The following is a 13,727-nucleotide window of genomic DNA, read 5'->3' on the forward strand; positions in this document are numbered from 1 at the left end:
TACATTCTCCCTACCTACCAATTAGACTGTAAGCTCCTCGGAGCAGGGACTCCTCTTCCTAAATGTTACTTTTATGTCTGAAGCTCTTATTCCCATTGTAACAGGGGCGTAATCCCTGTTCAAGTAATGTGCCTTTAATCTGGCAGTGTGGTGGTTAACTGCTGGTAGTCAATTAATAAACACCACCTGCCTGATTGCTTACAAAATCCTGTCTGTTGAGACAGGAAGTGACTCCTTAGCTCTGAATGAGAGCTGACCTTTGGAGATACAGAGGAGTGTTCTTGAGACTCCCAGGAGAGACTGACCAAGAGAACACACATCTCTGGAGCTGACCGGTCTTGAGCTCTGCCCAGCATAGCTGATTGCAATCCTGGATGCTGATATTTTTTGTGCACGCACGGGTGCGGTTCCAGGAGAGCAGAGAAGCTTACTCTACAGCAAGAAACAGATAAGACTTTCATAATTAAGAGACTGCTTATATCTGCTTATTTCATGCTATATGTTTGGGGCTGGGAGAAATGCTTAACTAACGGAGATGTGAATTAATTGCATAGGATTTCACTAGAAATACTCCCAAGTCAATAGAAGCTTTGTTCCCCCCCCCTGTGTTTGGATGATTTCCTGATAAAAAGGAAAAGGCACAATAAAGCCTTATTATAATTTCACCTTATAAAAGCCTCCAATTGTGTACCTCTGTGAACGTCCGTCTACACCCATGATCTGTTATTTGTATTATTTGTTATTTATATGACTGTCACAAGTATCAGTGCTGTGTAGTGCTATGTACATTAGTGGCGCTATATAACTAAAGACATACAATACATTGTATCTGGGAATGTGCCATCTTAAATTAAAGATAACTCCTGATAGATTATGGCTCCTAGGACACCAAAAAAAATCATACAAAATGCTCAAAATTGTTGGCCCAATTCTATTCACTAATGGTTTTTCTGTAAGTTTTCAGCATACATTTTGTGCGTCTAGATTTGTATAATCAAGTGAGTCTATAGTTGCCAATAGTAGTCTTCTTAATCCAAAACAAAGCATATATTATCAAAATCAGGGCTAATTTGAAAAACTGTTTAAAAATGGGTGGGCTTTAACTGTTATATTAATAAATGATCCCTTTAACCTCTTTCAGTTACCAGTGTAAAGTAATGAATTAAAGCTAGAAAGATTTTGTTTGTTCGTCTTTATTTATTTCTTGTACTAATTCATTCTTCCAAAGCAAATTCAATGTTCAAAGAGATTTACTTTGTGGCGACAGGCAATTTAACAGTTTCTTATCATATATATTGTTATAACCTCCTACACAGGGACATGCAAGCAGAAGGTATTAATCCAGTGTGAGGATGAGCACGCACTGAGTGTGAGTGCGCAGTCGTGCACTGAGTGAGTGTGAGTGGGCACTGAGTGCCCCCCTCCCCGGTACCTGCACATCACTGAGCTCCACCCACAGGTACAGCTCGTAGTGCCTCTGCGACCACTACTCCTGAGGGGTCAGAGTCAGCATCCCGTATCTACGTGAGGGCCTTCCTGTCACCACGTGACCTGGGGGGGCGAGGCTGGAAAGGTCAGGAGCAATCATATTGGGTGAGGGCAGGATGCCAATACTTCATCTGGGCAGGAAAAAAGGCGGACAATTTGAATGTAAGGCTGCGGTCCCAGTCATAACTGTGACACGCGCGCCCGGCGGGGGGGGCGGCGCGTGCACAGCGCTAACCGCGATCTGCGGTCTGACAGGGAGAGAGGGAGCTTGCGACGGGAGGGGACGTGGTCAGGGATTTGCGGGGGCGTGGCCATCACGTCACGGGTCAGGTTCGCCCTCATTGGGTGAACCGCCGGTGGGGCGTGGCCACGCCTCCGTCGCAAGTTTTAAACTCAATTTCATTGAGTTTAAAAAAACCTTGCAGCACGGCGCGGCTGCACCTTCAGCGTGAAGGTGCGTACTGGGCCCTTCCCCATTGAGGGGCGGTGCTTACATGCACAGCGCACGCCGAGCCGTGCGCTGTGGCAGTGACTGGGACCGCAGCCTAAGCGAGGGAACGGCTGACCTGCGGGGACGTGGCCGACGGATGTCGCAGCTCCCGTCGCACCTCCCAGCTGCCGAGGAGGAGATCCCGGGGGGCCGGGGCACAGGTAAGTGAGTGTGTGTCCTTGTCCTCCCTGGTGACTCCTACTGGCAGCTGGCAACACCGACAGCCTCTTCTGCCAGGAGTGATGTCACTTCCGTCACCACTGACTTCCGCCTCAAATCAACACATGAACGCCGCTAAAGAAGTTTCACTTCAAAAGAAGTAAAATAACAAATGAAAAATATTCAAGTGAAACTTAAAAATGCACTTTTTTTAAATTGAAAACTGAGCACATTTGCTTCGCGTTGGAGACTGAAAAGCTGTCAATCAACCGCTTTATTCACGCTTGGTCCACCTGACCTCCCCCTCATAATGACTTCATAATCATTTATAAGGAGTAGGGGAGGGCATGCTGCCTGAGGAACCCCGTTCAACTCAACACAGAGGCATCATGGAAAAGCGGGAGGTTGGGGGCGATAAGACAGTAACTCCCCCCGGGCTTCATTGCAGGGTCAGACCTTTAAAGGCTCCATACTTGTTTCTTTAATTTAAAAAAAATGTTTGGGGAGTGAGGGGGATAATAAAATGAGGTAAACTTCCCTTAAAAACGTACCTACTTCCTGTCCGTGACTAAAAAATAACCACACCCTCCCTTTGAAATAATATATGTGTACTGTCACCTTCATACAGGTATTTCAACATAGAAAAAACAGCATTAATGTTTATTTTCAGTAGTTTGGAATCTATGCTGTTGTTTTCTTCCCAGAGAAGTAGCCCCGTTCATTTCATTAACAGTTGATGTTTGGTGGGGAACAGGGGGAGAGGTGGGATTTAATAGTTATAGTGTTTGACATAAGACAATATTGTGTTTGTACCATTTTTATGGTCATAGGGAAATATTTATTCAGTTTTACATGGCAAGGGAGCAACTGTACCTACTGTATGCAACGATTCACCTGGTACCATGTCTCACCACTTCCAGGATGGGATTAATACTGTACAATGTACAGTGTCTTTACATTTTGCCTTCTCCTTGATATTTGACACGACTGTCTGTAACACGCCTGGTAATATGTGAGGAATGAATGGGAAGGACGGTGTTGTAACTTGTACTGACTGATATTGTGCAAGCTGACACTTATGGGTTGGGCGTCCTACAGTAAGCAGCAATTTCTTTCACATCAGGATGTTTCACACTTCCACCTTCGCATCGACTTTACTATATACGGATCTTGCTTCCTTTTTGTACGTTTTCTGCTCCACGTTTTTCTTTCAAGCTGTATAAAGTGAATCCAGGAAACATCCCCAAATATCCAAAAGTTCAGCTCATATTCAAAGGACTTGGGAAACCCTGCAGAGGACATGGGGATTCTTTACTCCGAGGTATGTTGGGCTTTTAGAGTGTTGTAGAGTGCAATAATCACACAAGAGACAGAAAACTACAGACACACTCACAACAGACACTTTACAACACATGTATGCAGACGATTCTCAATACAGGGTGCAGAAGATTAGCAGACATAATAATAATAATAATAATAATAAGCAAAAATGCATTGTCTGAAGAACTTAATGTGTAAAGCAGATTAATTATTATGCTGTACACTTGATTATGTGGAAATGACCAATTGCACATACTGTTTGCAGTAAGTATCTTGGAGTTTAAAGCAAAATTCCCATGTGGGATTTGTTGTTTTCGAATGGATTTTGTAACATAATTGGAACCCTGTGCTTTGGGACACTTCCCAGCCTTCCAATGGTGTATATTTGCAATGGACCATGATGCATGATGATTGGAGAATGAGCCTATAAAAGGTGTAGCTACTAGTTGAGAGACTAAAATGATGCAGCAATCCAGTAAATAAATAAATCGACAATTATCTGGGATTGCTGCTTTTATTTTGTTTCTCAACTAGTACCCACACCTTTTATGGGCCTATTCTCCTATCATGAAGTACCATGGCTCATTGTAAAATGATGCCATTAGAATGACATTGTCTCATAGCACAAGGTGCATAATACAATACTGTGATCAGGGAAGTTAATGATAAAGGCTAAAATGATGTATCTATTGAATCCTTGATTGAAACCCACCTAGTTTCCTAGTACCACTGTATATACTTTACAGGAACCACACATACAGTACACCAGGGGTGGAGAACTCCAGTTCTCAAGGGCCACCAACAGGTCAGGTTTTAAGGACATCCCTGCTTCAGCACAGGTGGCTCAGTCAACGACCGAGCCACTGATTTTGCCACCTGTGCTGAAGCAAGGATATCCTTAAAACCTGATCTGTTGGTAGCCTGTGAGGACTGGAGTTGGCCATTCCTACAGTAAACCCTCTGGCCACTGAGGGAAATATTCACTAAAGGCTCATCAACATAAACAGGAACATTGAAAAGCAGAATGAGAGATTTAGGTGTTGTGATGCACTTTGAGGTGCAATCCTAGGCAGCCGGCCAGAAAGAAAATATTTTCTAAAGAACTATCTAGTTGACATGCCGAAACAAATCTAACCAAAAGGTTTGGAAATTAATTAAAAGGTAAATTAGGCGCCCCTATATGTGGCCTTTATATTGGGGAGTATTTGACGACCACGTGTTTTCTTTACTCTTATTCCACCTTCTTTTATTATTATCAGAGAGCCAATAAAGATAAGGGAAGGGGAAAGAAGGGGGCTCTGGCTATGCAAACACTGCTTATAGTCCCTTCCTCCCCTGTGACATCACACAAACGGGAGTAGCCAGAGGAACTCCAATCCCTCCCAAGTCTCAGCTCACCAGGGCTACAAACTAAATTAAAGTGGCAATCCAACCACAGGTGTTTTGTTGTTTTTTTTAACATTGGATTGAAGCATGGGGTCTCCGGAGCCAAACACCATTAATTATAGCTATGGGGTCCCCCTGCTTCTTACCTCCGTAGGGGGTGCCATTAGCAACTATGGCTGTGGTTCATGTAATGGCGCTCAAACCTCCCGCGTTCTGTGGGTCAGTAGGTAACATTAAGTGGGGGGGCTTCCTATTGGCCCGCTTGACCAGGACCTTTAAACAGAGGAGAGTTGCCGCCACCCCCTGGGAAAGGGTAAGTATCTTGGGATGTAGAAAGATGCCATCTTGCGCTCTGGAATGAGTGATCAACAGCTGACTAGCGTGTGTGGATCAGGAGTGGGGAGGGCGTATAATCCATCAAGGAGCTACGTGGCCTGGGGACCGTGGTACTGTGACTATCCTCCGTGTGGACTAGAGCAGGAACCGCACCAATTAATACAGCGTATATGGGGCAAGGTATGAGGTAATAGAGGTTTGTAGAACTCTTCTTACTTCATGTATTTGACCTCGCATACACCTCCAGGCCCCGCTGCTGGCTGCCTCGGTCCGAGTCGCTCGTCCGTGTACTCGGTAGATCCTCCTTCCCTCTCCCCCTTCCGGGTGCCTCCGACAAAAAGCAGCAAACGAAGATAGGCACAAAACTGTCAGGGTACTCAGGGCTTTATTGGAACATACAGAAGGTGCTCAATAGTTCCCTATTGAACACCTTTTGTATGTTCCAATAAAGCCCTTTTTTTTTGTTCCTGAAAATACCTGGTTACCCCATCTTTATTTCAACGTGGACAGCATGTGAGTGCCCTGACTGTTTTTTGCGCTTATCTGAGTATCTTGGGAAGCGGGGTTTCCGAGCTGAATGAATGGGGTTCATGTCCAGAAACCCCTACTTCAATCCAAGTTTGGATTGCTCTTTTAACACAATTATTTATAATAGGTGTCAGATTTGGGTAAAAAGTAATCAATATGTAACCTCTTAAATGTGTCACTGGCATTAGTCCTATTTTGGTCCCAGGAACGATTGCCCCATTAAGGGTTGTGCGTCTGCCTCCTTACTTAGCAGAGTGAGGTATTTGGAGTTGGAGTTCTGTATAGATATGGGAGGTTCTGTTCAGGACAGCAGGACCTCCAGTGCCAGTATTGCTTTAGTAGAATGTTTAGGCAGAGGTGAGCAGCTAAAGCCTGGGCGTTCTAACCCTTATTCTATATGCTGCGCTGGAGAAGAGGTCAGCTCCATTCAAATGAATGTCATGAGACTAAAATCTTCTCCAGCAAGGAGGCTTCACAGCCTATTAAGTACAGGCCGTTGTCCAAACTAGCCATTGCCATCATGCATAATGACTCTATTTGTCCAAGCCTGGCACCTGATTTCAGCACCCTCTGAAGTAGAAATACACTGGATTTATCATTGGAACCTCATAGTTAAAGTACAATTAGGACGTATTTAAGGCTTATTTATTTATAGCAGTATCTCATGTTTTCTACAATTGAACATGGTGCAATGGATGATTACCTTGAGCATGTTTACACACTTTCAGTTCTCAATATCTTTATATCTCTAAAAAAAAGATCCTACATAAATACTTGAAAAAAACAACTTGTACCTTATTGATTTATGGTACTACTGTACTTCCCCTGTCCCCCACATTCCAGGGTACAGTAATATCCATTAGGGAAGTGCTTTTTGTCTCTCTTTTCTAAGTAATATAGTATTGTATGTCTTTATTTATATAGCGCCACTAATGTACATAGCGCTTCACAGTAGTAATACACGTGGTATTCATATAAATAACAAATGATATCAATAACAGGTCATGGGAATAAGTGCTTCAGGCATAGAAGTAACATTAAGGAAGAGGAGTCCCTGCTCTGAGGAGCTTACAATCTAATTGGTAGGTAGGGAGAACATACAGAGACAGTAGGAGGGCATATTGGTAAGTGCGTCTGCATATTGGTAAGTGTCCAGTATTATCCACAGTGCTATTCATATGCTTCTTTGAGCAAGTGTGCCTTAAGGTGGGTCTTAATAGTTACAACTAATGCTTTGACTTTGTATTTCTGGTGACTAAAATATAGTAAATATTGCTGATACAGAACTCTTGCAGTCTCTTACAAAATATAGAGCTGAATTAAAAGGTGTGGTCTTGTGGTAAGGACTGTCTTTGATGTGGGAGAACCCAGTGTCTCAGGCATATCTTTTTCTTCCCCTGTGCCCCACCCACCACAAATGACATGGAAAACCTTTTTGTAGGCAGAGTTTTCTATGTAAATGCTGTTACAATTAACGTATTATCTGGTTAATATTCACTTACTTCTAAAAAAAAAAAAATGTACTTTGTTATATATTTCTTATGAATCCACGTGTTGTACCTAGTCTGGCCAATTCCCATTAAGATGTTTAAAACAAGCTGCATTTACCTTGGCAATCGATTCTTTGTTGCTTGCCGATAGTCTCTGATTAGTTAAAACAGGGAGTGGGCAGGTCCAGTCCTCAAGGGCAACCAGCAGGTCAGGTTTTCCGGATATCCCTGCTTCAGCATAGGTGGTGCAGTCGAAGACTGAGCCATTGATTAATCCACCTGTGCTGAAGCAGGGATATCCTGAAAACCTGACCTGTTTATTTATTATTTATTTATAAAATATTTTACCAGGAAGTAATACGTTGAGCGTTACCTCTCGTTTTCAAATATGTCCTGGGCATAGAGTTAAGATGACCAATAATATGTATTTTAACTTTTTTCTTTCTCCTGGCCTCATGGAGATGTTACTCCCTCTACCCACTACAAACTCCTCCATCCTGGCCCACACCCAACATCACCATACACCCTGGACTACTCAGAAGCCTTGCACTATCTACTGAATGTTGGTGGAGAACTCTAAAAACCAGCACACCAACCACTGCTCACTCAAATGGCAAACACCACAAATCTACAACTTGCAAACAACTAACCAAATTTCTACTCATACTATTACTCTCTTTAGCAGGTGATATTGAACCTAACCCAGGTCCTCCCATTTCAGCTCTGTCCCATGCCCCTGAGAATTCCACCTTTAAATTCCAAAAAGGGCTATCTGTCGCCCATATAAACATCCGGAGCCTGCTGCCCAAACTGGACGAACTAAGGGCATGGTGCCTTATGCATAAACCCAAAGCCATCGTTCTTACAGAAACATGGCTATCCCCTAAAACCCCTAATGCAAATATTGCCATTCAGGGATACTCCATTTTTAGGAGAGATAGGTCAAAGAGGGGAGGAGGGGTGTTATTTTATATTGCAGACACATTACAATTTACACTGTTAAATTGCCCACCAAGCCCATCCTCTTTTGAAATTCTAGTTGGCAAAACCTGCCTCCCCTTTTCTAAGCCCATCTTGCTTGCTGGCATCTACCGCCCCCTTAAAGCCCCTCTACAATCCCTGACTGATATCACCCAATTTCTTGGCTCCATTTGATCTCTGAATGAGAAGAGTGAGCTGCTAGTTCTTGGGGATTTCAACTTCAATTGGCTTGACCCTAAAAACCACAAAATCCAGATACAACTCAAGTCACTTAACCTATCGCAACTCATTTCCCAACCCACACGGATAAACCTGAAATCGCATAACCATTCCTTGCTAGACTGGATTTTCTCCTCAAACCCCAGCAGAATCCAATCCTCTGGCATCCTTCCTGATATTTTCAGTGACCATGCAATAGTGTACTGTGTAAGGAAAATTAAACCGCCCCATTCAAGCCCTAAAGTTCTCCTCACTAGAACATTTAAAAACTTTAACCCACAACAGTTTCTGGATGACCTTACCAACTGCCCATGGCACAGAATCGATTTAATTCCCGACCCTGATTCTGCGCTCGACTATTTCCAATCCGAGTTCTTAAAACTCTGCGATACCCATGCTCCACTACGCAAAATAAGGGTACGGGGGGCCCTCCTTCCATGGGTTACACCTGACCTTATAGCACTCTACCAGTTCAGGGATGCCTTGTGGAAAAGCTACAAAGTAACTGGCACTACCAAGGATCTCAATCACTACAGATGCATGCAGAACATGTGCACAAGGCAAACAAGGCATGCAAAAGCACAATATTACTCTGACAATCTCCACCAGAATACATCAAACCCAGCTAACTTCTGGAAGGTTATCAATCATATATTCCAGCCTCCTAACCATCAACAACCAAGTAATATCACTAAGGGGGATATTACTCTGACAAACCCCACTGACATCGCAAATGCATTCAATGATTACTTTGTGGGGTGTGCCACTAACTTATTAGCGAAACGCAGCACAAACCCCAAACATGAATCTCATCCTGGGAGTATCCCTACAGTCCCACCCCCTCCCAACACTGCCCACAATTTTCAATTTGGCCCAGTATCTGAAGAGGAGATTATACAAGCGCTCCTCAAACTAAAACTAAGCAGCCAATGTGGACCCGACTTACTACAATCTAGGTTCCTACGACTTGGTGCCCCAGCCATTGCCAAACCAATTGCGTCCATAGTCAACTCTATTCTGTCTGCAGGCCATATTCCTAAGACCTGGAAAATTGCCAGAGTTGTCCCAATCTTCAAAAGTAGGGACAAAATCACTGTCTCAAACTACAGGCCAATCTCTTTTCTCCCAATACTATCCAAAGGCAGGGAAAAATATGTTTACTCTCAATTAAGAGATTACTACACCAAGACAAATTTCCCTAGCCAATTCCAATCTGGCGTTCGCTCCAACCCCTTGGATATCACCTATGGTGTCCCGCAAGGCTCTGTTCTGGGGCCCCTACTCTTCTCAGTGTTCATTAATGATCTTCCCACAGCTTGAAAGGAAGCCTCAATACACATGTATGCAGATGACACAATCCTATATGCACACAGTCATAGCCTCTCTGACCTTCAACACATACTTCAGTCTGACTTTTTGAGACTCGAAAACTGGATTTCCCAAAACAAACTGTTTTTAAACACTGACAAGACTGTAACAATGGTATTTGGGACCAAGTCTAAATTTCTAAAGCTTCCAGTGACTGAGCTCCAGATCAGAACCAACACTAATACCACCCTAACTCCTGTTACTAGTTTTAAATACCTGGGCTTATGGTTTGACTCCCACTAAACATTCGGGATGCACATTGATACCATGACAACCAAGACCCATGCCAAACTAGGGGTACTTTACAGGAACAAATCCTCCCTAAGTCTCCTGGTCAGAAAGCGTATCGCACAGCAGATGCTAATGCCAATTATTGACTATGGAGACATAGTATATGGCTCGGCTCCTCAAACCCACCTTAGCAAACTTGACACCCTCTACAATTCAATTTGTCGTTTTGTTCTCCAATGCAACTACAACACACATCACTGCGAAATGCACAAAGAACTAGATTGGTCAACACTAGAGTCTAGGCGCAAAGTTCACCAATGGCTGGGGCACCAAGTCTTAGAAACATAGATTGCAGTAAATCAGGTCCACACTGGTTGTTTATTTTAAATTTGAGGAGCTGGGACAAATTGAAAATTGTGAGCAGTGTTGGGAAGGGGTGGGGCTATAGGGGTACTCTCAGAATGAGGTTAATGTTTGTGGTTTGGGTTGCGTTTTGATAATAAGTTAGTGGCACACCCCACAAAGTAATCATTGAATGCATTTGCAATGTCAGTGGGGTTTGTCAGAGTAATATCCCCCTTAGTGATGTTACTTGGTTGTTGATGGTTAGAAGGCTGGAATATGTTGTTGATAACCTTCCAAAAGTTAGCTGGGTTTGATGTATACTGGAGGAAATTATCGTAGTAATATTGTGCTTTTGCATGCCTTGTTTGCCTTGTGCACATGTTCCGCAGGCATCTGTAGTGATTGAGATCCTTGATAGTGACAGTTACTTTGTAGCTTTTCCACAAGGCATCCCTGAAATGTTAGAGCGCTATAAGGTCAGTTGTAACCCACAGAAGGTGGGCCCCCCGTACCCTTATTCTGCGTAGTGGAGCATGGGTATCACAGAGTTTTAAGAATTCGGATTGGAAATAGTCGAGCGCAGAATCAGGGTCGGGAATTAAGTCAATTCTGTACCAAGGGCAGTTGTTAAGGTCTGCCAGAAACTTCTGTGGGTTAAAGTTTCTAAATGTTCTAGTGAGGAGAACTTTAGGGCTTGATTGGGGTGGTTTAATTTTCCTTACACAGTACACTATTGCATGGTCACTGAAAATGTCAGGTGTCCGTGTGGGTTGGGAAATTAGTTGCGTTAGGTTAAGTGACTTGAGTTGTATGTGGATTTTATGGTTTTTAGGGTCGAGTCAATTGATGTTGAAATCCCCAAGAAATAGCAGCTCACTCTTCTCGTTCAGAGACCAAATGGAGCCAAGAAATTGGGTGATATCAGTCAGGGACTGGAGAGGGTCTGCTGGTGGCACTTGCGGCCCAGAGTTGGCCACCCCGGTCAAGACCATTTTTACTGAAAAAGAAAATGATGTTTTGTAGGAAACGTTAAAAACTTTTATGTTAACGAGATGTTGTAAAAACTGCTGAACCCATTCACTCTAACTCCACTGGTAAATAAATTACTATCCACTCGTGTATGTAAGGAATCGGGGGCCAAATCCCTTGCGGCGTGACCCCTCCTTACCCACTACCAGTACTGCAGCGGCTGCTGCCCCTGCCCCCCGTCGCTACCCATGCCGCCGCTCAGTGCATACCTTGAACTCTGCTGCCGCCATCTTGGATTCTGGCACTGGTGTTACAGACTCTCAGCTGTGCTCTACTACTTCCTGGTCTCGCAGCCACTCACGAGCAGCTCCTCGACACGCCTCCGCCATGCCCCTCGTTCGGATTGGTCACTGTCGCTTTAAATATCTGCTTTGCCTTCACTACCTTGCTCTGCATAGCTCCTTGCTTCCTGTGTAGCCTGGAAACTGTGTCGTGCTCCTGTTTGTCTTTACCCCTACAGATTTGAACCGGCTTGTCTGACTTACCTCTCTGGCTCCCGACTTCGGCTTACCCATCACGATTCTTACCTCTCAGACCCTTGGACACGGAAACGGATTTGACTACGGAACTTTCTATACTCCTGAACTCGGCAAGTACAACGACTATTCTAATCTTAATCCAGGCCTGGCCACGCTACAACCACATCCCGGACCCGCTCCCTCTGCTGTCGGTGTGTATACTCAACATCCCACCTCAGAACAGGGGACTGGCCTGGTCTGCAGGCTGCACAGCGTGACATTATGCAGAGCCCAACAGAAACAGACCTGACTGAGGTGGGCCAAATAATCAGGGGACTTGCGCTTTGCATTGATACTTTGGGAACTCAGATCACAAGCCTGGTACAACAGCTTTCCCAGCTTTCACTACAGCCTATTCCGCCACCGGCCCCAGCCACGCAGGGTGGCCACGGCCATCAGAACTCAGGATTCCTACGCCTAAAGCATATGCGGGTGACCCTCTAGCCTGTCGTGGGTTTTTGAACCAATGTGAAATACAGTTTGAGATTTCTCCCAGCCTGTTTCTCACCGGACGCACCAAGGTAGCCTATGTTTACTCTCTTTTAACAGGGGACGCCTTGGCATGGGCCTCTCCCATCTGGGAGTTGCGTGCGGAAATCACCCAGGATTACCAGCTCTTCCGCCTAGAATTCCAGCAGGTATTCGATATTCCCGCCCGCAGAGATACTGCCGCTGCTTCTCTTGTTCAATTGTCTCAAGGTCGTAGGTCCATAGCCAAATACGCATTGGAATGCCGGACTGTCGCGGCAGAGACGCATTGGAACCAAGAAGCTCTTATTGCTGTGTTTTGGCAACGTTTGGCCGATTCTGTCAAGGATGAACTTGCAGTCCAGCCCAGGCCCCAGGGATTGGAGGAATTGATCGCACAATGTATACGAGTGGATCAGCGCCTTCAACAGCGCCGTCATGAACGCCAGCGTCCCAGAATTTTCTCTTCTGACCCTATTCTTCCCAGGTCCTTCCCAGCTATTCGCCCTGTTCTAGACACTGTGGAACCCATGCAGATTGCCAGTCAAGAGTTCCGTAATACCGACAGGACTGCCGATAGAGCCCCTGACCGGACTGCCGAAAGGACTCGTCGCCGGAATGAGGGCCTTTGCTACTACTGTGGATCTCCTGAGCATACGGTACGGCAAGTGGGACTCATATTGGGGTCAACATCTTCTCACCCTATCTCTGAAGAGGAACTGCCTAAGAGAATTATGCTTCCAGTCTCACTTGAAGGTCCCAATTTTCTCGTAACCACCGCCACTTTTCTTGATTCAGGATCCGGTGGTATGGCCTCCGCAGGCCGTCTCGTCCTTCGAAACCCTGAAACAAGCTTTCATCTCAGCACCCATTCTGCGACATCCCGATGTTAGTCTTCCTTTTACTTTAGAAGTTGATGCGTCTGATTGTGGTGCAGGCGCCATCCTGTCCCAGAGATTCTTCCCTCAAGATAAGCTGAAAAGAACTATGATGTTGGCAATAGAGAGCTCTTTGCTATCAAGATGGCCTTACAGGAATGGTGACATCTCCTGGAAGGCTCCAGCGAACCTATTTCTATATTGACCGATCATAAAAATCTTCTTTATATCAAAAATGCACGTCGTCTGGGGTCTCGTCAAGCCCGTTGGGCACTATTTTTCTCAAGATTTAATTATATTCTGTCTTATATTCCCGGTTCTAAGAACACAAAAGCTGATGCCTTGTCCCGACAATTTTCTCCTGAGGAAAGATCCGAAGAAACCCCTGAAACTATCGTACCCTCTAAGTTTATAATTTCCGCCAACTCATTTGACATTCTCGAAAAGATCGTTGAAGCTCAAACACAAATTCCGAGTGGTCTAGAGGTACCGG

General features: G+C 44.6%; 1 protein-coding gene across 1 annotated transcript in view; it reads left to right on the top strand.

Moving 5' to 3' along the window:
- The first annotated feature begins 3,202 nt into the window (after positions 1-3,202).
- The window catches only part of ANKRD22 (ankyrin repeat domain 22), a 31,487-nt gene continuing 20,962 nt past the window's right edge, over positions 3,203-13,727 (top strand). Inside the window, exon 1 of the mRNA XM_075612891.1 lies at positions 3,203-3,458. Within this exon, the coding sequence (XP_075469006.1) occupies positions 3,438-3,458 (21 nt within the window). The 5' untranslated portion in view covers positions 3,203-3,437. The remainder of the gene's footprint in view (positions 3,459-13,727) is intronic.

This window comes from Ascaphus truei, chromosome 8 (assembly GCF_040206685.1).
Source record: "Ascaphus truei isolate aAscTru1 chromosome 8, aAscTru1.hap1, whole genome shotgun sequence".
Classification (NCBI taxonomy): domain Eukaryota; kingdom Metazoa; phylum Chordata; class Amphibia; order Anura; family Ascaphidae; genus Ascaphus; species Ascaphus truei.